The sequence below is a fragment of the Alosa pseudoharengus genome, unplaced genomic scaffold, assembly GCF_046254945.1.
Source record: "Alosa pseudoharengus isolate Yale_2024_CS ecotype anadromous, Long Island Sound unplaced genomic scaffold, YU_APseudo_1.1 YU_APseudo_1.1_scf_13, whole genome shotgun sequence".
Classification (NCBI taxonomy): domain Eukaryota; kingdom Metazoa; phylum Chordata; class Actinopteri; order Clupeiformes; family Clupeidae; genus Alosa; species Alosa pseudoharengus.
The window spans coordinates 12,381,988-12,405,398 of NW_027468598.1; the positions used below are offsets into that span (position 1 = coordinate 12,381,988).

The 23,411-nt window shown below is 43.0% G+C and overlaps 2 protein-coding genes across 3 annotated transcripts; both read left to right on the top strand.

The window, feature by feature from the left end:
* The first annotated feature begins 112 nt into the window (after positions 1 to 112).
* wdr81 (WD repeat domain 81) lies at positions 113 to 14,217 on the top strand. 2 transcript variants are annotated; one of them, XM_076282185.1, is made up of 12 exons: positions 113 to 320; positions 953 to 1,447; positions 1,597 to 5,123; positions 5,261 to 5,368; positions 5,461 to 5,654; positions 5,755 to 5,936; positions 6,053 to 6,218; positions 6,430 to 6,595; positions 6,741 to 7,571; positions 8,046 to 8,191; positions 8,420 to 8,602; positions 11,882 to 14,217. In XM_076282185.1, exons 2-12 carry the CDS (start codon positions 1,089 to 1,091, stop codon positions 12,206 to 12,208), a joined length of 6,189 nt encoding a protein of 2,062 aa, XP_076138300.1. In that variant the 5' UTR covers positions 113 to 320; positions 953 to 1,088; the 3' UTR covers positions 12,209 to 14,217. The 2 variants fall into 2 exon arrangements, with proteins under 2 accessions (XP_076138300.1, XP_076138301.1); XM_076282186.1 differs by having other exon boundaries at positions 113 to 243.
* Positions 14,218 to 17,021: 2,804 nt separating this feature from the next.
* Positions 17,022 to 20,548, top strand: serpinf2b (serpin peptidase inhibitor, clade F (alpha-2 antiplasmin, pigment epithelium derived factor), member 2b). The gene is made up of 8 exons (XM_076282187.1): positions 17,022 to 17,151; positions 17,266 to 17,340; positions 17,432 to 17,726; positions 17,972 to 18,115; positions 18,306 to 18,494; positions 18,661 to 18,803; positions 18,918 to 19,122; positions 19,847 to 20,548. The coding sequence occupies exons 1-8, from the start codon at positions 17,095 to 17,097 to the stop codon at positions 20,188 to 20,190; spliced, it is 1,452 nt and encodes a 483-aa protein (XP_076138302.1). The 5' UTR covers positions 17,022 to 17,094; the 3' UTR covers positions 20,191 to 20,548.
* Positions 20,549 to 23,411: the final 2,863 nt, after the last annotated feature.

The window sequence follows — 23,411 nt, forward strand, 5'->3', positions numbered from 1 at the left end:
CACTACGTACAAAATGTGTGTTTTTGTAAATTAACGCCTTCTTTATTTTTTTCTCCTTTATCGCGAACTTTCTTGAACACACCCACTGATGTGTCTGTCACGTGAGATTTCGACGCAACAACATGGCTGCTATCATCAGAGTGTTGGGACAAAACATCTTTGGGTAGCTACAGAGCTGCAGATGTCTCTTGTAAATAATGCATTCTTCGCCAGAAAAAGACTGGAATTACCGTGCATGACAAGGTACACATTATTCACTGTTCGAGAGAGAAATTATGGGACGTGATGTTATATGATCAACTGTTACGCTGAAGCTGGAGGTACGTGAATCATGAGCTAAGTTAACATTAGCTAATTTAGTTTGTCAAGTAACGTAAGCAAACTAACATCATTCCTTATTTACTTGAAGATGATTTAATCACCTTTAACATGAATCAAGTGTGAAAACAAAGCAAATACAATGACGCATGTGACTGCTTATTATTGTACAATCTTCAGGCTAAAACGAGATGTCTATTGGGTTCTATTGCAACTTGCAACTCTGTTTCTTACCAAATGAAACGAAAGCATCCTTGTGTTAAGAAGTTATAGTCTAACTTATGCAACTAGCTCCATTGTTTTAATGCTGACTTGATTGTAAGTGTACAATATTGTTTAGATAAGTCTTATTGCATATTTCTAAGGGGCACTTCTGTTTTTTTCTCTCTCGATTGTTAGGCACATTGGTATAATGGCAGCTATTTCCTGTACAATTGATGGTATCATGTGAGCAGAAGAAATGCATTGTAGTCAGAAACAAAATGTCAGCTGAGAAGCAAGCCTGAAGATTTTGCATACTAACTGTGTAAAATCGTTCGTGCAGTTGGTTTAACTTAAATTTTGGTATGTTTTTTTTTTCTAACTTCGGTTCCTTTTGGGGAAGTGTTTCAATTAGCTTTTAATGTGTTTTCAGGAACTGTGAACAAACTGCCAAACACGCCCTTATCTTAGAAGCTGTGAAATGGCATGAAATTTACTCTCCTAGAGGAAAGCAGCCATGTTTGAAGAATAGGATAAGTGTCTGTCCTGTTGAGTCTTAAGACAACGACATGGAGTGGCTGGCAGCGGCTGTGGAGAGGGACCTGGGGTTGGATCAACGCCAGCTGGGTCCAGGACCACGTCCTCATGAACTGGTCGCCCTTGTTCCAAGTCGCTGGGTGATGGGATTAAGAGAGCGAAAAGTAACCCGGTGTGCGCGCTTCGATGCCAGCTGTGAAGCAGAAATCTCCGCTCTCCTTCAAAGATCACAGGCGAAGTTACCGGCAGGGTGGACCCGGGTCCGCATCCAGGGGCTCAGGAAGAGCAAGTTGGGCTATCGTTTGGTAATTGACCCTGGTTGCTATGGTGAAGGACTTTCCCAGGACTCATTCATGAAAGCGATGAGTGGTGTATCCCACAGCAATGTCAGGTACTGTAAATCATAAATGTAAACTGGTTTAGTTTTGCTGTAATTTACTAGTAGCATACTGATATTGAAGTTTTCCTCAGTTGTAGATAAAGCAGGAAGCATTTAAAACGGCTATTAATGAAATCCTTATGTGTCTATCCATTGTGCAGAAACCTGTGGCGTGAGGCTCATCATTCCCTTGTGCAACCTTACGCTGGGCCTGTCGATTATACACAAGTGCAGGCTGTTGATGCAGTGCGACAGGCATTGCAGAAGCTCTTCTGCGTCACTTTCATGTCAACTGACAGGGTCTCCCCATCTCTGTCTCCTGCCAGGGAGAAGGAGAGGGAGAATCTGTTCTTGTCAAGCTCTGCTGCTCCCAAACAGAACACTGACAGTCTCTGTCCAAATGTGGTGCCTGCAGAATGCTTGCTGGAGTCAGGGGATGTGCTGTATGTGATTCTGCCTTACACTCAATATTCTCTTCAGGACATTGTATCATACAGCCCAGCTAAGCTTTCCAACAGCCATGCTAAAGTGCTGTTCATTCTATACCAAGTGCTCATTGCTATGCGTGCTTGTCAGGCTGCAGGGCTGTCATGCGGTGAGGTGTCTTTGATGGACGTAGCAGTGGATGAGCAGCTCTATAGTCGCCTCAGTGTGTCACTGACACACTATGAGGAGCTGGGTGAGCACAGAGATGCTGCTGACTACATTACAGGTAAACAAGTGCCAAGAAGTATTGCAGTGAAAGACGATGCAGTTGTCAACAGTGGTGTGAGTGGACATCTATGCAGGGATTGTTTTGGGGACCTCAAATCTCTGGTCTTAGACTGGGTCCATGGTCGCGTCAGCAACTTTCGCTATCTGATGGAGTTGAACAGACTGGCTGGAAGACGGGAAGGGGACCCAAACTATCACCCAGTCTTGCCATGGGTTGTTGACTTTACTGTGCCATATGGAAAATTCCGTGACTTGCGGAGGTCTAAATTCCGTCTCAACAAAGGTGACAAACAGCTGGATTTCACTTACGAAATGACCAAAGAAGCCCTTGCAGCAGCAGCAGCTAATGGAGGAAGTGGAGGTAATTTCTCTGGAGATCTCGGTGTGTCAGTGGGAGCTGTTGGCACAGGGCCATCAGACCACCTTCATGTACCCCATCACATCTCTGACGTCTTGTCAGACATCACCTATTATGTGTACAAGGCCAGACAGACCCCCAAATCTGTGCTGTGTAGCCATGTACGATCCCAATGGGAACCCAACGAATACCCAGCCAGCATGGAGCGAATCCACAGCTGGACCCCAGACGAGTGCATCCCAGAGTTCTTCACAGACCCCTCCATATTCCGCTCCATCCACCCAGACATGCCAGACCTAGAGGTGCCTCCCTGGTGTAATTCATGTGAGGAATTTGTGGAGGTGCACAGACGTATCTTGGAGAGCCACGAGGTATCTCAGCAGCTACACCACTGGATCGACCTCACATTTGGCTACAAACTGTCAGGAAAAGAAGCAGTTAAAGCCAAGAACGTATGTTTGCACCTGGTGGATAACCACACTAATCTATCCTGCTATGGGGTGGTGCAGCTGTTTGACCAGCCCCATCCTCCCCGCCTTGCTCCTTATCAGTATTCCTCGCCAGAGCCTCCCTATCTTGGGCCTGCAGCTGTTTCTTCATGGCAAGTCCCAATCATTGCATCTGTGGCAGATGTTGTGGATGGATCGGTGCCAGAGGCCACTGGCTGTGAGTCTGGTGGCTGGACAGTCGTTGACCGGTATGACGACCTTGAACAGGGAATGGAAGCCTTGGACTCTTTAGGCGCACCCTCAGGCATGCCCTCATTAACATCATCCTCTGTTCCAGTTCCTTTAGTGAACCCTGCTGTTGGAAAGGCAGGTCTAGAGCACTCAACGTTGGCAGTATCTCCATCACCAAGTTCCCTGCCAACTGAGGGCTCGGGAAGCATCACCAATGCTTTGGGATCTGGCATTCGCGCCATGAGAGGTAGCACTAACAAGAAGCATGGTGAGAGTAGTCACAGTGCCCCAAATCCAGAGGATTTTAAAATAACATTGCCAGAGGGATTCAGCCCATTGCAGCCCTTAGAGGAGTTGGAGAAGCTTAATAATTTCCTTGTTAAAGGTGTGCGTGCACACGTTGAGTCTAGCAAGCAGAAGGAACAAATGCAAGCAGCACCAGTGTCACTCACAGATCTCTTTCAAAGGGATATGCAAGCCTTGGGTGTGCTCATTGCAGAGATTTTTTGTTCATGCAAGCTGCGGGGGATAAAATCAGGCTCTCCCTTGAGACAGCGTTTCCAGGCTATCATGAAACTATGCTCTGCCAGCTTTAGGGATGTTCCATTAGCACTGCATCACACCCTGGAAAATCTTCTGCATATCCACAGGCACTCTAAATCAGACAATTTGCACTCCTTTCCATATCCATTACTGTTCAAATATGATCCTGTTTATGAGGGCCTTCCGCCACCAAACCCATGGCAGCTGCTCAGCCCGGCTCTCTCCCCGCTGCCTTTTCCAACATATTTCCCCTCTCTGCACAAGTTCATCTTCTCTTACCATTCCAAGATGGAATCTCCCAGTAGCACCCAAGGTCGCGACATTGTGTTCCATTTATGGCAGCAGCTTGAGACATTGCTGCAGGACAACATCACTGCAGAAGGGCTGGAGATCCTTCTGCCTTTTGTGCTTACATTGATGATGGAAGAGTCCACCGCAGTGTATGCTGCTTGGTACCTCTTCGAACCAGTTGCTAAGGTCCTGGGCCCACGCAATGCTACTAAGTATCTACTGAAGCCACTGATTAGTGTGTATGAGAATCCTAGATGTTTGCGCAGCCGTTTCTACCTCTACACCGACTGCTTTGTGCTACAGCTGATTGTGCGACTTGGATTGCACGCCTTCCTGGCCAGCCTTCTGTCCCATGTCCTGCAAGTTATCACAGGTTTTGAAGGCTGCAGCAGGAATTCTGGCTCTACCTGGGGCACAGGCAAAGCTCTTAGAGGTGTCCCTGGTTTGGGAGAGGATGAGGAGGAGTACTACGAGTGTGACAATGGCACAACTTCTGCGGTTAGTGCAACTGGAAAGGCCAGAGGTGGTAGTGGCACTGTCAGTGGAGGGGTAGGTGACCCAGGACTGGTGGACTTCTCCTCAGGTGTAAGCCTAACCGACCAGGTCTTCCTGACTGAAGGTGAGGACTTCCAGAACGGATTTTATGTCAACACTGGAACAGCTGTTGTAAAACAACAGAACAGTCAGAATTCTGCAAGTAAAGACACAGACCAGGAATCCCTCAGTGTGGGGAAACTGAGCGACAAGAGCAGCGCCAGTGAAGTTTCCATTGGAGACGGAGACTCAGCCAGGGACCGTGCTAGCTTGAAATCCACTGACAGCAATCAGGACCTCAAGCAGGCTAGTGATGGGGAAGATGGTGGAGAGCTAGATGATGATGAAGACACTGTGGGTGGCAAAGAAGGCACAATGCAAAGAGTGTCCAGCCTGGAGCTTACCGTTTCTGGCTGTTTGGAAGAGTCAGGGGCTACTGTGGCAACACTGGAAGGAGAGTTCCTGAATGGCATGGAGCAAGGGGAGGCAGAAAAAAATATGGTGGCAGGAGATGAGGAGCCTGACTCTTCAGAGGACTCCACAGAAAAGGAGCACAAGATCCTGCTTGGTGAGTTCCCATTTTGTTATCTCAATTTATGGTTAAAACACGCAAAAGTAAATACTCTGTCTGTCTCTCAATGCTGTACTCCGAGTCAATTCAATTCATATTCATATTCAAGTGTCCTGTGATTCTGTGTTTTTCAGATACTGTATGCAAGACAGTCAGATGGCTTTCGGCAAAGCTTGGCCCCACAGTAACCTCCAGATATGTGGCCAGAAATCTCCTGAGGTTGCTCACAACGTGCTATGTTGGTAAGCTGTTACATGACTTGCCACTACAGAGTATCATTTTGACTTGACAGGTTTGATCTCATTTGCCCCTCTTTACCCCTCTTTACCCATAGGACCTGAGAATCACCAGTTTGTACAACCTGTGCCAGAAGAAAGCAGCCTTGAGAGTGTTGGCAGTGTGTATGAAAAGAAACCAGTGGTTGGAGACCAGACGGCTGGCCCAGTTCTAGACTGTCTCATCCATGTAGCCCACCTTTATGGAGAACCTGTGCTGACGTACCAGTATTTGCCCTATATTGGTTACCTGGTAGGAACTGATCACTTTTCCCAAGTATCTGATACTGCCATGTCTATTTTTTTTACATTTTGTTATGAGCTGAACTGACCTACTTCCTGTACCCTCTCAGGTGTCCCCGCCCTCCTCCTGTCGTCTCAACACAAGGAAAGAGGCGAGTCTGTTGGGGGCGGTGGTGTTAACCCAGAAGATCATTGTCTTTCTCTCGGACACCACATTGATGGATATGCTGATGAAGATCAACCAGGAGGTCCTCTTACCACTGCTGGACCTCTTGACTTCTCCTCAGATGGGGTAGAGCTTCATAACACCATCTAAGTCAATGTCCTAACCGCAAAGTGCTTTCCATTAGCGCCGCTATCCGTGTGCTCTGTAATGTAACGTTGCTATAATGTCCCTGTGTGCATTAGCTTTCCCAGTGGGGTGCAGACACGCTCTGCTTTGTGTCTGAAGACCATCAGCCTCATGGCATTGATCTGTCTGCGCATCGGCAGAGAGATGGTGCTGCAGCACATGGCCGACACACTCCGCAGATTCTTTGAGGTCTTCTCCCTGCTGCAGAGTCTGCAATTACAGGTGAACCATTCAACAGTGTGTCATGAAAAGAAGTGGTTTGATGATTAACTGTTGTTACTGGAAGTTAATAGCATACTTGGAGGTATCAGAGTCATCATGTTGCATGTTACACTCGATTAATTTGTAAATAATTAGCATGATTTGTTTCTGACTCATAACCTATGCATTACAAGAAGCATGTAATTAGATATGAATTTCATTCCATTTTCAGATGGAGACTGCCCATCGCAGGGAGGTGGGGGAGTGTATATTTTTGGATGCTCGCAATCAGCATGGCGATGATGTCACCTGTGAGCTCAGGGTCCTAGAGGAGCTGCAGGCTGTGTTCAATCCTGAAATGGCCTATGCATCCTACATTCCTTTCTATTGTCTTATTGGTAAGCCCATCGCCTCAGAAATGGCCATTAATCATGGCAAAATGGAAAATTTGTGATCTTTTTGTTTCTTTTTCTCTTTCTGTCTTTTTTTTTTTTAAATATACTGTATATATACTCAGTACTTAACTTCCATTTTCATCAACAGGTGATCCAGGAATTTGCAAACTGGTACCCAACCATGAACTGGTTTGGCGTCTCGGGCAGTCATATCATGACAAAATAAACCCAGGTAGCCCAGACCCCAACTCAGCTGCAGGCCACAGACCTGAACAGCCTCCCACCTCTGTGGGACTGTCCCCAGGCTCAGAGCGACGCATCACTCGCAGCCCTTTCCCCGCCCCCTCCTCCACTTCCACCCCACTAGGGGGAGACACCCTCCCAGAGTCGGGGACCTTCGGCAGCCATCTCGTGGGCAACCGGATCCAAGTCTCCCGGGAGTCCGAAATGGGAGTGAGCCCGAACTTGTCCAGCATGGACAACTGGGGCCGTGCACATCCTGCTCACATTCCTCCAGTCACCTCCTCGTTCAGCTCGTCCTCCACTGTCCCGTCCTTCTCCGTCTCCTCCTCCTGGGTGCTGAGCTCCACGCCAGAGGACAGCGCCCTCAAGCAGAACCTGCCCCTGAGCACACGAGCCCTCCAGGGCAACTGGCTGGCCTACTGGCAGTACGAAATCGGGCTCAACCAGCAGGACCATTTCCACTTCCACCAGATCCGACTGCAGAGCTTTCTGGGCCACACAAGCACGGCCAAGTGTCTGGCTCCGCTGGCGGGCGAGGATTACTTCCTGTCGGGCAGCAAGGACAAGACGGTGAAGCTGTGGCCGCTATATAACTATGGCGACGGCACGCGGGAGATGGAGCCCAGGCTCACCTACGTAGAACATCGGAAGTCGGTGTTCTACGTGGGCCAGCTGGAGTCTCTGCAGGAGGTAGTGAGCTGCGATGGAACTGTGCACCTGTGGGACCAGTTCACAGGTGAGAGACAGACCCAACATGCCTGTCATGCACTTACCATGCACTTCCTTTTCTATGTACTATTGTCTCTTTGTTTTACCATTCTTTTGGCTTGTACTTCTGCACTCACAATTTTTGGTTGTCTTGTGGTGTTTGCAAGGTGGTATTTGTTGGTCGCTTTTTGCAACGTAGCTTGAATGTTAGTCCTCACTGGCAAGTCATTGGATAAAAACGTCTGCTAAATTAATACATGTGTACAGGTGTGCCGATAATTGAAATTCTTAAAGCAAAATTATTTATTGTTGATGCAGATTACTCCCCAAAATGTATGGCTTAATGGTATGTGTCTGTGTCAATTAAGTGATTATATTTTCAGTTGCTATTTAGTACAAATGTTGTTAAATAATAGATGTATTATATATATATATATATATATATATAATTATATTTAAAAATGTCCTTTGGCCAATCGCATTTCTATTGTTTTGGTACTAGGTAAGCAGATCCGCTCTTATGAGGCATCGGATGGAAAGAACCCCATCACAGCTGTCACCGCCATGCCCGCGCCGCATTGCAGCGTGGTGTTCGGTAGTGCCGACTCCGTCCTCCGTTTCATCGACCCTCGCAAACCAGGCCTCCAGGTACTGCCTCTCCGCCATCTTAAGTCTCATCCACTCATTCTGTAGTCAGTTGCGAGACGGGATTCCCCATCCACCCCTCCATGAGCTCTTTACAAATGTGAAATGCATCCTCAAGGTTATTCCCTCCATACGGTCAAGCGTCTGAATTATTTATATGGCATGTAATTGCATTGCTTGGCTAGAGTGTTTCCCGTTAATGTGGTTCTCGATGTCTTCTCTTCCTGTCAGCACGAGTTTCGGCTGGCCTACAACAACATGAGCGCGGGGCTGATCCGCAGCCTGGCCGTGAGCCCCGGGGGACGCACTGTAGCGGCGGGCTTCTCCTCGGGCTTCATTGTGCTGCTGGACGCACGCACAGGCCTAGTGCTGCGAGGATGGCCTGCCCATGAGGGAGATATCCTGCAAATGAAGGTATGTGCATGGTTGTATGCGTACGTGTGTGTGTGTGTGTGTGTGTTTGTGCGCGTGTTTTTACTTTTATCTTTAGCCTATAGGTGTGCTTGTTTGTGTTTTGGCTGGCGTGACTATGAGGAAAATATCCTGCAAATGAGGAAGTGTGTGGGTGTATTTGTACGCATGTGTGTGTGTCTGTATTTCAAGTTTGTCTTTTACCTATGATTATTTGTATTTCTGTGTGTGAATGTTTTGTGTTCAGTCAGGGTGTGAGAGTATTTATCAGTGTTTGTTGTATGTGTGTGTGTGAGCCTCCCTTTGTGTTGTTTTATTTGTAGGCAAGCCTTATTATTAATTCCTTTTTCTCTGGATGTAATGCTGCTTTGGGTAATGCATTTTAGCCATCCTCATAAGACAAGGGATTACATGAATGAGTCATTTGGATTGAAGAACCTAATCTATTAATTCATTAATTCATTAATTAATTAACTGCTAGCCACTTCAGTAATCGGTGATGTTACATATTCATTTCTATGCTTAAAGTAGCAAACACCGGCTTTGAAATTGCTTTAGGTTCATGTTTTTGATATAATGGGCAGTTGGTACAATATAAATATTTCGTAAGATGATTCATTATATCACATAAACTGTCAGACCAGGAATCAATTAGTTGATTTCTAATCCTCTGTGTCAGTAATGTAAAAATGTTTTTGTTTTTACAGACACACTACTGATACACTTACTGTACATGTTCGTACTGATCGCTTGTTGTTTTGTGTAGCTTGTACAAATCTGGGCATCCGTGGCCTACTGGTTAGGGAATCGGACTTGTGAGTGAAGGGTGGCCGGTTCAGTCCCTGACTGGTAGGAAAAATGTTGGTGGGGGGAGTGATTAAAACAGCTCTCCTGGTGCGGTGGTGGAATTGATAACGTAACATAGGTAAAATCAACATCTCTCATCTAGTAGAGTCAGTCATTGATCACTTAGGAGCATAGTGTTATGTAACAGACATTGCTGTGCTCTTGCCTAGCGTGCATGGGCTTCGGAAAAACCTTTTTCCGAGTGAAAACATCATCATTCCGCGTCATTCACGTCACGTAATGTGTGAGTCAGAGGTCGGAAACTGGGGCTAGATTTTGTTAACAGAGTTGCCCAGTTAGGGGCTCGTCATCACTTTTGTCGTCACGTTGTAGTTCGTTTGTAGTCCATGTGGCCTTTCATGTCCAACAGTTTTAATGTGAACTTGGGAATTTGCCACTTTTTGTTACTTAAAGGCTGCATATCTTTCTTTCACGAGCGTCTTACACTATATTTTAAGCAAATACAATTGTTTGTTTAGGATTAGTGAGTGTATGTTTTAACCTTTGTTGTGGCATCCGTGTTTGTCACACATTCCGACGGCAAAGCACATGAACACTTGCTGTCGGAAAAACAAAGTAGCCATGGGGGCGGTCCTTGTCATTCCGAAGTGCCCTGAATGCACCAATAGTGTCCTCAGCCTGGTCTATCCAAGTCTGCTTCAGAGAACTAACATGTTAAAAACACCATATGTCGTAGTCAGGCTTGGAATTTCACCATTCTGGGGGCAAGGCCACTTGGCCTTTAGTTGGGCATATTTGGTGGGGGGCATAAAGGCCACATGTCAGGGCACCAAGGCCAAAGTTAACTATACAGTAGGCTATAAAAATTATCAAAGTTGTATTTAGCCTATTCACTACAGTAGACCTGCATCACTGTATGAAACATTACAAACATGAAACATGACATATTACATAGAATTGTAAATCATCTGATCTTCTAATATGTACAGATATCTAGGCTATATTTAATATTTATTTTATATTTGGCCTGTTATGAAATCATGTATAGAACAATTTAAGTACAGCTCGGCTTTAAGAAACTCAAATAGCCTAGATGCATGCTTAGCATTTTGTGATCATTCAGGCTACTTTCACAAACTCTTAGTCAGCCATCCTCTGATTTACCAATAGCTAGGCAATATTTGTAACATTTATTTTGTATTTGCCCCGTTATGAAATCATGTGGAACAATTTAAACACATTGTAAAACTTAAAGCCCAAATTTGGAGACATCCATGCATGTCGAAATTTACTGCAAATTCAAAACTGGATTACTCAGGATTGGCTAACTGTACAGGGGACTGCTTTACAGCTTTGTGTTCGGTAAGGTCTGCTGTTTATTCTGATATATGGTTTGTCATGTATTAAAAGATAGGTTCGTGAAGTATTCCACCGAGATGAATGGGTAGGGAGATCATGGACGCAAAACCAGAATGTATGATTAAATTGAATTATATTATTTACTTTTCTCGCGAACCGCGAACAGCAATTATCGGCTAACATCATTTAAAAGCTGAGAAAAAGCTCATTCATGTGATACTTGAGATGTCTGTGTGATGAGTAGGCTACTTCGCCAGTAGTTCAACTGAGAAGAATGGGTGAATTTGCTCCACTGCATAAAATACTAAATTAATTTGCGCTGTGAATGCTAAGATTATTTTGACATGCCACAGGCTAAATAAAAATCGCTAGGCCTATTAGTAGGACGCAAAGCAGAATATTGAAAGAAGGGGGCACCAAGGCCACCGTGGCCTGTAAACCTCTGATTTTCAAAGGGGCATCACGGCCGACGACGGCCGTCGTGGCCGCCGTGAAATTCCTACCCTGGTCGTAGTCATGTATTCGTTACATGCTGAGTGCTAATAGACATTTTGAGCCTGTTTGTTAATTTATAAATCGGGACTGTTGTGAGAAGTTTCAAGTTCTTCATGGTTGGAGTGAAAGTTGTACCCGTGTGGGTTTGTTTGAAGCAGTCAACACACACCAGTAACTAAACAAACTTTATTTAACCCAAATCAACAGGTCAAGGATTTTGACTCAGAGGCCCAGGTTCAGGCAAATATGGACATGGATTAGTCATTATAGAGGCTTCAACACAAGTCTCTATGTTCTTGCATTTGTTTTAGACTAGGTTGTGCCTTCCTCATAAATAAACTCTATTAAATTAAAGAACCTATGTGAGATTCGACTTCAGCTTAAATGTAACAGAATTCTATTCCTAATACAAAGCTTTTGTATACGGATGTTACACAGTGTATACACACATTCACACATCTGTACCAGGGCCATTCGGCACACATACATACAGTATATACATATATGCATACATTTAGGCATGCATACTTCTTGTGCTCAGGGATGTGACGGAAATGAGTGGCAGTGATGTATGTCATCTTGTGTGTGTGTGTGTGTGTGTGTGTTTGTGTGTCTTGTCAGGCTGCAGAAGGGAACCTGGTCATCAGCTCCTCCTCTGACCACACCTTGACGGTGTGGAAGGACTTGGAGCAGAAGCCTCTGCACCAGTACCGCTCTCCATCGGATCCCATCCACACCTTCAACCTGTACACCTCCCAGATAGTCACCGGCACCGTGGCCAACAAGATAGGCGTCTACTCCATGAACGACATCTCGGCCAGCCCCACCAGCTTGACCAAGCTCAGCTCCGAGAACTTCCGCGGGACCCTCACTAGCCTGGCGGTGCTCCCCACAAAGAGACTGCTGCTGCTGGGCTCAGAGAATGGGGCCATCCGGCTACTGGCCTGAGAGCCAAAGCCCTCAGAAGCAGCAGCAGCAGCGGAAGCTGCAGCCTTGGCCATTGGTTCATGAGTGTCCTTTTCCCCAAAGCCTGTCTGCTGTGTCAGCTGTAGCTCCAACTCAGTTAAGAATGAGACTTAATCTCTGGATAAGACCAGAGGAAATCACTCAATTCTTTTTCTTTTCTTTTTTTTCTGGCTAAACCATGGAGGGCCATGTGACTCTTTTAGCCTTTCAAGCCTCACACAACAAGGACCTCACTTAGTACCCTTAAAGCACTGTTGGTGACCAAAATAGCATTTGTAAGAGAAAACCCACAATCAAGGATGGCTTCATTAGTGAGAATATGTAATGGAAGTCATACAGTTTTATGATTTTTATGGGGTTATCTTAAGAAATGATGACTGTAGTTACTGAGATATATGAAATTCCTGTCACTGACTGGGTTGAATATTCTTTATTGGAATGGATCGCAAGAACTGCTCAGGAAAGAGGAGCCAAGTCAAAGTGGTGATGTAGTGTTTACACTCTCCAATCAGATGTCTGAGAACACCAAAAAAAATCATCAGAGGAACAGAAAACACAAAGAAAGACACTGTGAGATTCATGGACCTCCCTTCATGTCTCCTGATAATGTCAGAAAGGCGCTAGATGCACTCTATGCTATGCAGTATTCATTCGTAATTTTTTTTATTGTTCCATTTGCAGGACACCCACCGTCTTCTATTTCATCTCTGAATCCCTGTGTGCAATTCGGTAACCTTTTTCGGTGGACCATGTTTATTGGAAGCGGTATCCTTCAGATGTTCACTGGGCTCTATGTGTCTTATTCAGTCACTGCGAGAGACTGGGCGCCTTGGTGCCAAGGCCACATGCACAGCAGCGGTTGACTCTGAATACATTGCGAGTGGTCCAGCTGATAGCTCTGATGGTACATGCTGAAGCCTGTTTCATGTGGTAGATATACGTTGAAATACTGGGGTTTCGATCTGCACTTACTGATAAGGCTAGATGGTTTGTTTTTTTGATGTGTACTCTAATCGATACAGATTTACTGATTTGCACAATAGACACAATTTCATGATCTAACTCCTTGCTTAACTGCTACTAAAACCCACATTTTAAAAAAAAATATTCTGCCAGGTGTTGACAAACATTACATCAGCACTAACTGATGTAATTAAATGTACTAATATAGTAACGTTTTTTTACATGTTTTGTAGGTCCCCTAAAAAAATTGCATCATGTTGGAAATATGCAGTTTATATCAATCTCTGACTCCCTCAAAACAGTTGTATTAACAGTTTGTCTTCTAATGCAAGACGGAGTTTGTGTTGACGTGATTATAGACACAAGCAATAGTTCCCCAACTCTATTCTCACTATCCCCTAAGGTTTGTCTCCTACAGAACTGTTACTACAAGGCTAGAATTGATGTTTAATGTCTGTGTAGAATCATGCCTAACAATTCATTGAAAAGTGTGCACTGAAACATACACACATGGTTACAAACAAACAATTTGTGTGTCTGTTAATTACATATTTAATTGAAAATGCATCCTTTATAATGTCCTAGACCTGAGAATATATTTTGAATTTTTAATGATGCCCGTCCCCTCTTTGTATATGGTAAAAAAATATTTAGTGGTAAAGCTGTTGCTGATTCACCGATAGAAGAACTATTTGTAATTCACACATTAGTCATTTTTCACTGATTGACATCAAACATGACATCAGAACCTCTCTGATCACACATTTCAGCCTTAAAGCCCAGAATGATGTAACTTCATTGTAGTCATTGTTAATTGAAGTTCATCCAAGCTTTGAAATTTTAACCTGATTTTTTTTATATACCAATATCAAAAGTACATAAACTGAAATGATCGTTGAATAATCATTTAATCATAAGAAAATGTTGGTTTTACATGTGAATTTGTCCTTTTTGAGCACACAAAAGATCAAAAGAAGTAAATGCTTATTTTATTTATTAACAGGTTTAATAAAGTATTATCTCTAGAATGATGAGTGAGCATTTTCATTTGTTAAGATTCACCTAGCAAAACACATTTCATTTGGTAAATAATGTTTGCTAAACAGCTTTGAATTTTTGTGATAAATGTAAGCCATTTCCCCTTAAGAAGCTTGCAATGAAATGGAATGGAAACTATAGCGCCTTCATGCCACATTGGATCTTTGGAAATTCCGACCTCCGATAGAGGAAAAATTACATGAACACAAAGTCCGGTCGGATTTTTTGCTCGATGACTCATGCTGATGTCTTGTGCCCCGAGGTATCTGACTTGACAACTATCATATTCTCCAACTATGGCGGCCTACCTTGCAACAACACAAGAGGCAAATTTCACTCTCATTACAAATAGGCATGGTAATGTATCACTAAATTAACACTTGATGGTCATTTTGATGCCACAGATGAATAGAGACCCAGTCAGACCAATAGTATGAAAAATCAGGAACAGAGTTTATTTACAATGATGCGCATCAAGGGAGAGACAGCATGACTTCACCTAAAGATCCATCAGCTGCTCTAACTAGACAAGGAAATAGTTAGGTTTTAAGTGTCCTTCCAGGCTGACGGGAGATGGCGTTGGTCATCCCATCTCACGTGGACTACACTGAATCAGACTCTGATTAGTGGCAACCTGGCAATCCGGAGCAGATAGCTACTGACGCAGCCATGCAGAACAGTGAAACACTGCAAAGTCATAATATTCCCGCTTATCTAAATACATAGTCACACACAGATATACACAGGGACAGTACAGATATCATACAGTCATTACATAGAATCATACTTTTAGTATCAAAATGACCCACTAATGAGAAATGCAGAACATTAAACCATTATACAGTATTAGATTATTGGACATAATGTTCTATTCCACTTTCTCTCACACTACAGATAGAAACACTCACCCAAGACATTTTCCTTCTTGCTATACCATAGTAAACAGTTCTAATAACTTATGCATTTCCTGTATTTGTTTTCCGAGCTAATCTCATGTACACTTTTTTGGGAGGTTGGGATTTTTTAAATTGGGTCCTCCGAGTTTATGAATGGCATGAAGGCAGTAGGCTACTAGAAACGTGATAATAGGTTTTACTGGTCAGATGCTGCTGCCGGATTAAAGTCTCATGTCAACCCAAGGAAAAATGCATCTGACTGTTTAGACACAATAAAGGGGTTATGCACATGCAACATTAAAATTCCTTATACATTCAGACCAAAGTAGTTTTAATCTCTTTTCAATGTAGCTCTCCAAAGGCCATGCACTCTGTGACTGAGTTTAGAATTCATTTCCTTTGTCAGGGTTTAGGCTGGTGATCATTGCCTGCAGCCGTGGTTTATCAGGAAACAATGCACCAGAAGGATTGCAGCTCCCTTCATTGCATGTGTCAGTCCTGCCTGCCTACAGTGGATGGTGGTGTGTGTGCTCTGTCACAAGAATTCAACAATAAGGCCCATATCCTGGAACTGAGCTCACATCATTTCCTGTGAGCTTTTTTTTATTTGGTTGTCTTTATATAAAAGGGCACATCTGCACAGTTCACATTTCTCAGGCTTGAGGTTTGTCATGTCTCAATATTTACATTTACAAGTAGTAGACTTATATGAGACACCGATCAATTATAGTTGAAGATTAACTGCTTAAAGGGCAACTGCCAAACTTCTGCTTAGCTCTTCCCATCGTCCATTTGTGACTGCCTTTAGGAGTGGATCAACAGAGTCTCCATCCTTAAATCATCACGGTAAGATACCAAATGTATTTCCTGACACCAACTAATTTCTCAGATCCAACATTTGACATTAGACAACGTTTCTCAGTTCTTGGTATAAGGAATTTGACAAATACAAAAAAAAAATGCACCTCATTATAAAGGCTAATATTTGTCCCTCTGGTGCTTGAGACTATCTCTATTTAATTACAATTTAAACTGTTATATACCATACCACTTAATGTGTACATTTGCCTAGATTAATAATAGTTAAGAGTAGCAAATCGTGTTTAACCTAAACTATAGTTGTTTTCAAAGTTTACAACAGATTACTTATCAACTCATGTGGATTACAACAGATACTGTTTATTTTCATGTAGGATTTTGTCAGAAGATGTTGATCTGAGAAAGACTGAAATGTCAAATGCTTTGTTCTATATACTCAGGAACCACATTCATATTCATAAGATTTCTGTGGAGATTGTGTTTGCTCTGCTGTCTTAGACTGTCTAAATAATTCACACAGTTCCCAGCAAACGTAAATAACAATGAGAATTAGTTTTTGCTGTTGTGCAGAGGCTTTAATATTGTCGAATGGCATTTGAGCAACCACGAGAAGACCTTTAGCCTCCAAACTTGTATTGATCTTGTTACTTGAACCGTAGAATTGTACCTCGAGGTGACTGCTATTACTCCATTCCATTTGTGTTGTTTGAGTCTTCAGTTTGAAAATTCGGCATGCTTGCTTTGACGCTGTTGCTAACATAAAATTGAGTGGGTGAATCACTCACAGTATTGTAAAACCAATATAGATACCAAGTTGTCATTATTGATCTCTCCTCTATAACAGAGGGAGAAGAAAAACAAGGACATGTGTCAGTACATAATCACATTATTGTCTAAAAGTAAGTTAGACAAGGACAATCATGGTTTTGATATTCTCTTACACAGTGATATAAAAAAAACAAATTGTTGGTAGAAAACCGTAAATGTGGACACATTTACAAATAAGTAAACAGTTTAGAATGGATATTGGATAGTCATCCCTGGCTATGGAAACTGTTCAAAGTCCAGCAGACTTTGCTTGTTTGTTCGTCTCTACCTTTCTAATTTTGGTTTAAAAAAATCCTTTTTCTTTGACAGTCTGGCTGCTAGGACATGGACTACAGACTACTTGCACTCCTACTGCTTTGCCACTTTAGACATGCATGGACAGTAAGGCCTTGAATCATACTGTTTAAAAAGACAACACTGTTTTGGGGTTCAGAAAAATATAATTGCTCACCCTTGTCATTAGACATATTGTATTGTCTTCTCATGTCATCATAGGATGAAGAGGTGATAGAAGATGGGAAGATCCCCTTAGTGCCACTCATTCCACTGATGCCCAGTAAGCCAATAGAGGTCCGCACCACCAGTGATTAACACATAAAGCACAGTGTCCAGAGTTCCAACAGCAGTCATCGCTGTGTCTAAACAGGATGCTCTGTTTCAGAATTTAGGGACGCCGCCAACTACAGGGCCATCGTCTCTTCCCCAGTCCACATCAAGTTCCATTGGAGCACCGGACCACACAGAGCCGGGCACAGTTGGCCGAGACGGGACGTCAGAGGAGGAGACCGATGGCCTCTGTGCTGAGCTCTCCAGTTCAGAGCTCAAGGAGGCCATAGGAAGCGGGGTCATGAAGCTGGGCCTGAAGCTCATGGAGAAGCTGCCGATAGGGCCTGAGCAGCCCAACGTGATCATCTCGCCTCTCAGCCTTTCCCTGGGTCTCTCCCAGCTGGCCCTGGGTAAGGCTTCAGTCATTCATCATATTTTGTAAACGATAGAAGGAGGTTGCTGAATGCAAAGATCTTTTCAGACACTGTCCACCTGATGCAAAAACTATCCTAAAATTCTTTTGCTTGTGTCATCACATTCCATGAAAAAGTGATGAAAATTCACTGCGAGCGTCTGGCTGGGTGCGTTTGCACGTTATTGTGCTTTGCAAGTTTCAAGAAAGCGCCTGATAGACTGTATCTGCATCTTTTTTCAGGAGCTGTAAATGAAACTGAGCAGTTGCTACTGGAACATTTGCATACAGACGCACTGCCCTGCTACCACAAGGGGCTACGTAGCCTCCTATACCATCTCCAGAAGAGCAACATTCAGATTGCCACCCGCATGTACACTCAAGAAGGTAAGAGCAGGGCTCAAAATTTGCAACATAATGTAGTTCTAAAATATGAACCCTAAAACATAAATGTGTAATTGAAAGTATCATCCCACATGTTTTAAGACAATGGCAGTTCTGATCAGTGTTTGTTGAAAATCATGAAAATTATTAAAATATTTGAAAAATCTAAGTGCTCAGTGAAATCCCCCCATAGGATTTGAGCCCAAAAAGGAATTTGCCCAAATGTCCCAGGAAATGTATGGCTCCGAGCCAGAAGTGTTGGCTGGGATAAAGGAGGTTAATGAGTGGGTAGAGAAAGCCACCAGTGGTCAGGTGACGGACTTCTTGGCCAGCCTTCCACATAATCTGGTGCTTATGCTCATTAACGCTGTGCATTACAAAGGTGAGTGCAAAACAGAACATCTGTGTTTGACTCTCAGCATGCTGAATAGCCCAAGTCAGTTGAATTATTGAGGTGGTTTGAATCTGTGATGTTCTTTTTGGAGCTTTTGAAGGATGACTCAACACTGATTAGTAGGTTTCAAGTAATCTTCATGTCTCTCTCACAGGAAAGTGGCAGACATGTTTTGATCCCAGACATACCTCCAGCGATCTTTTTTACATTGACAACAAGCATATTGTGAATGTAGAAATGATGGTTGAACCCAAATACCCCCTGAGACTTCTCATTCATAATGAGCTTGATGCTCAGGTAACTCATCCTCTGTTTTCCTTTTTCAGCAAATAGTTGTTGTTGTGGCAGTATTTGATGTGCTTTTTTTCAACACATTATCATACTTGCTTTCTCTCTGTTTGTCACCTATAGGTTGCTCGTCTCCCATTTAAGGACCAAATGAGCCTTCTAATAGTGTTGCCCATGTCAGGACAGGTGAACATGACCGACATTGCAGCAAATTTTAATACTTCAGACCTCTACGCCCGTTTTCCAAAGGAGAGGAGCATGCTGGTCCGACTGCCCAAATTTAAGCTGGAGTACGGTCAAGAGCTAGAGGAGGCCTTGACCAGCATAGGTAAGAGAAAAACCCTGTATGGACCAATGCAGACTAACATTGCTGACAGAGTCCTCCTAACAATTACAACATGTTTTCTGATGATTTGCCACATTGGCCATTTTATCTCATTCCACTGCGCGTCGTGCCTAACAACACCTTGTCAAACTACACTACTGGTATGTTATTTTCAGTGGCACAACTGACAAGGTGTAAAGATGCAAATGAGATCCACTCTATCACTGCATGCCCAAACAGTTGCACACTTATTCACAAAAAGTATTTTTTTGGACTTTGTATTTTGAATACTATGCGCTAATGCACCCAACATCACATTTCTTTCTGCCCAGAGTTGCGTTTTGTTTTTTTTAAATATCTTGCATTGATGATGATGGGGAGGGTTCTAAAGCCATTTATTTGGTCCAAGTAGTGTATATAAGTATATATACTCTTTTGATCCCGTCTCTGCATTTATCCCAATCCGTGAATTAGTGAAACACACTCAGCACACAATGAAGTGAAGCACACACTAGTCCCGGCGCAGTGAGCTGCCTGCAACAACAGCGGTGCTCGGGGAGCAGTGAGGGGTTAGGTGCCTTGCTCAAGGGCACTTCAGCCGTGCCTACTGGTCGGGGTTCGAACCAGCAACCCTCCGGTTACAAGTCCGAAGCGCTAACCAGTAGGCCACGGCTGCCCCTCAGTGCATGTCCTGTGTGCATTTGTTACCTCAATTTTCACCACACAGGTTTGGGAGAGCTGTTTACTAGTCCAAATCTGGCAAGCATCTCCGACAGTCCCCTGGTAGTATCCAGTGTCCAGCACAAAACAAGCATGGAGATCACAGAAGAAGGAGCTGAGGCTGCAGCTGCAACCAGCATCTCCATCTCACGCTCTAACCCCTCCTTCAGTGTCAATCAGCCTTTTTTCTTTGCCCTCATGGACGACCAGACGTTAACACCCGTCTTCCTCGGCGTTGTCACCAACCCCAATCCTGAGTCTCCCTCCATGGTTACGGCATCAGAACGTCCAGATAAAATGGGTTTCCCTGCCATAAAGGACAAGATTTATGGGGGTCACCCTCCTAAGTAAGAAGACCACTGTTTCAAGTTTAAAGGGATTTTAGACTGGCTAGCAGATCAACACGGATGGAAAAATCCATTACTACTTTCAAATCCTTGCCAATTCCTCCCTTCTGCAAAACAAAGCAGAGCTATAGAGACGCTGAGAATGTATGGATTTTCTATCTGCAAAAACATCAACTTTATTTTCAGTGTATAACAAAACAAAATGACCCTCTTGTCTATATTTGACTTTTTGATTAAAGTTCTAAATTATATACTGGCTTTAGATTAATGAAAAGTAACTTTAAATAAATGTCAAACTTTGTTTTCTGTGGTCATTTCAGCCTGTAAGTGAATAAAAATGGAAAACACTGAAGTAATAAACATTCCTTCAACTGAGGATCAATAAAGTATCTATCTATCTATATCTATCTATCTATCTCTTGTAAGTCTGATCTACAAAATGTCATTGTTATGCTTTGCATTTGTAGGTTGTGTGTGTATGCATGCACACCTTCAGCTCTGCCTCCTTCCCTTGTATGTCCAATCACTGATATTAAGTGTCTAAAATGCAGTATATCAAATTGCCTACACTTTAAAAAGCAATTTACCAGAAAATGAAAGGGCAAAAAGCAACATGACAGTCTAACAGACGTCTATCTATCTAGCATACATTTTTTTCCCTTCCAGACAGAAACTCTAAACACGTCAAGACACAGGGCACTGCCTTACCTGTACAGTCCTGGTGTATTCAGTGAGTGATCATCAACATATTGAAAATGCGTGTTTTGAGACAACTTCATCTCCAAATTTGGCCAGAGTCGAGTAATAATAATAAATGATAATGATTTATAATACCTACAGTATCACAGCATCCAAAGCGCATTACAGTGAAGTAGAAACCTTAACCACCACCACTTGGTAGGACCCACCTGGGTGAAGCAAGGCAGCCACGCACCAGCTTTAGAGGAAGTGTGAGAAATAGGGATTTAAAGAGGAAGATTCTTCTTCTTTGTGGAGAGCCGTTTGAGTAAATTTAACTTTCAAGATAAAAACAGTTTTTTATCGGAAGGCCACACATCGGTTCTGACAGGGGGTGGGGGATCCTAAATGAATGGGCATTCTATGGGGTTACTGCCTTACACCTGCCTTTTAGTCTAACCACTTCAATAAAATCAATCCCTTTCTTCATATGGGCACGATGAAGGCCAGAATGGTGTAATAGATCAACACTGCCTCCTGACCAGGTTCCTTAAAGGTTTTCACCAACTCAGACCCCCAAGTATACGTTTTCCCTTGAGCCTGGTTTTATCACACGATCTGATCTTGTTTGTAAGAGGGCATATTTAATGAGATAGGGCCTCATTTGCATATTTAAACATTAAAATAGAAAAAAACATGCAATACATTTTTTCTCATCTTCTCATTCTCAACATAAGTAATCAACGTTTCATGGTGATATAACATTTTACCCTATTCACCTGTGTCTCACCTTAATTATCTTGTATGCTTTATGCTAATTGCCCAAAGTGCAACTTTTAGCAACCAAGTTGAATTTCATCCACTAGGCCTATAGATGACATTTCTGCAATACAACTTTAGGGTAGGCTACTCAACATTTCTGGGTTCAAGTAGGCCTAAATGCAACTAGACTAATAGGCTATGCAATCTTTGGTTCCACCCGTTCGAAGTCGGACATTTAGTAGGCCTATGCATTGTGTTCAACCCAACCCATGCATCACATCGAGTCTGCATCAAGTCGAATGAACCTAATCAGTTCAGTGCACTCACATTATGCAAAATGTATGGATTGTGATATTGAAATATGTAGATTTTGGTAGTTTGGTCTTTTCATGTAGCCTTGGCAACTAGACTTCAAGTAGGCCTGAATAATATATACATGAAATGTTAAACTCACCTCAACATAATTTAACAAGCCGCCGGCGATGCTGGTCACTGCTACAAACAGTGCAGCGTGCAAGACTATCATTGTTTCTATCGAGAAGACTAAAATTATGTTTTTTACTAGAAAGAAAATTGATGAAAGTCTTAAACTAAAGATGTATGGCAGGGACTTGAAAAGGGTTGAAAGTTTTAAATTTCTTGGTGTCTTTTTTGACTCTAGACTTACATGGAGGGAGCATGTATCTAGGTTATTGACAAGTGTAAAAGAGTTATTAATTTAATGAGGTGTCTTAGTGGAATGGACTGGGGGGCAGACATAGCTTCTCTGAAACAGATTTATATTTATTTAATTACAGCTAGAATTGAATATGGGTGTCTGGCATATGGATCTGCAGCCAAGTCAGTTTTAGCTGGACTAGATGTAGTCCAAGCAAAAGCGCTAAGAATTTGTACAGGAGCCGTGCGCTCTTTACCAGTGTGTTCTTTACAGATAGAAACAGGAGAGATGCCATTATACTTGCGAAGAAAACAGCTGCAGGCACTCGGGGGTCAATTTAATGGTTCAAGGGTGTGATCACCCAGTTAAAGTTGCTATTCAACCAAGCTGGGAGAGAGAAGTGGCAAATCTGTCATGTTTTGGATGGACAGGGGAGACTGTGGCACAAGAACTGTCTATTCTGGATAAGAGCTTCTGTTCAGGAGTAATGTGGCCTTCAATTCCATTATGGCAACTAGAGGTCCAAAAGAAAGATTTAGAGCTGCTTAAGTTTAAGTCTGAAAATCCTGAGATGGATTTGGTGCAGTGTTGTGTACAAAAAAATGTACAAAAAAATTATCAAGAGCATTTATTAATTTTTACAGATGGATCAAAGGATCAAGAATCTGGTGCTTCAGGGGCAGCTTTTGTTGTTCAGGGTTGGAATATGCAAACCTTTAAAAGAACTTCAAATTTTCTTATTTACAGTGGAGTTATATGCAATCTTGATGGCAGTGCAAAGATTCAAACTCGTAAAGTGTTGATATGTAGTGATTCTGTATCAGCTATCAATAGTTTAGGGAAAGGGTTATCAAAGAGCCATCAAGACCTTATATATGAGATTCTACTGGTAATAAGCGATGTAAAAAGGAGGGGGGTAGAAATTTCTTTTTTATGGGTTCCAGCTCATGTGGGCATTAGGTCAAATGAAAAGGCTGATAAGTTAGCCAAGAAAGCTGTGGAAAAGGAAGCTATAGATGTCCACATCAATCTGTCTAAGTCAGAAGGCAAAAGTATTGTGTGGCAGGAAATTATTTTAAAATGGCAACAGCTTTGGGAACAAGAAAACAAAGGGAGGCACCTTTTTT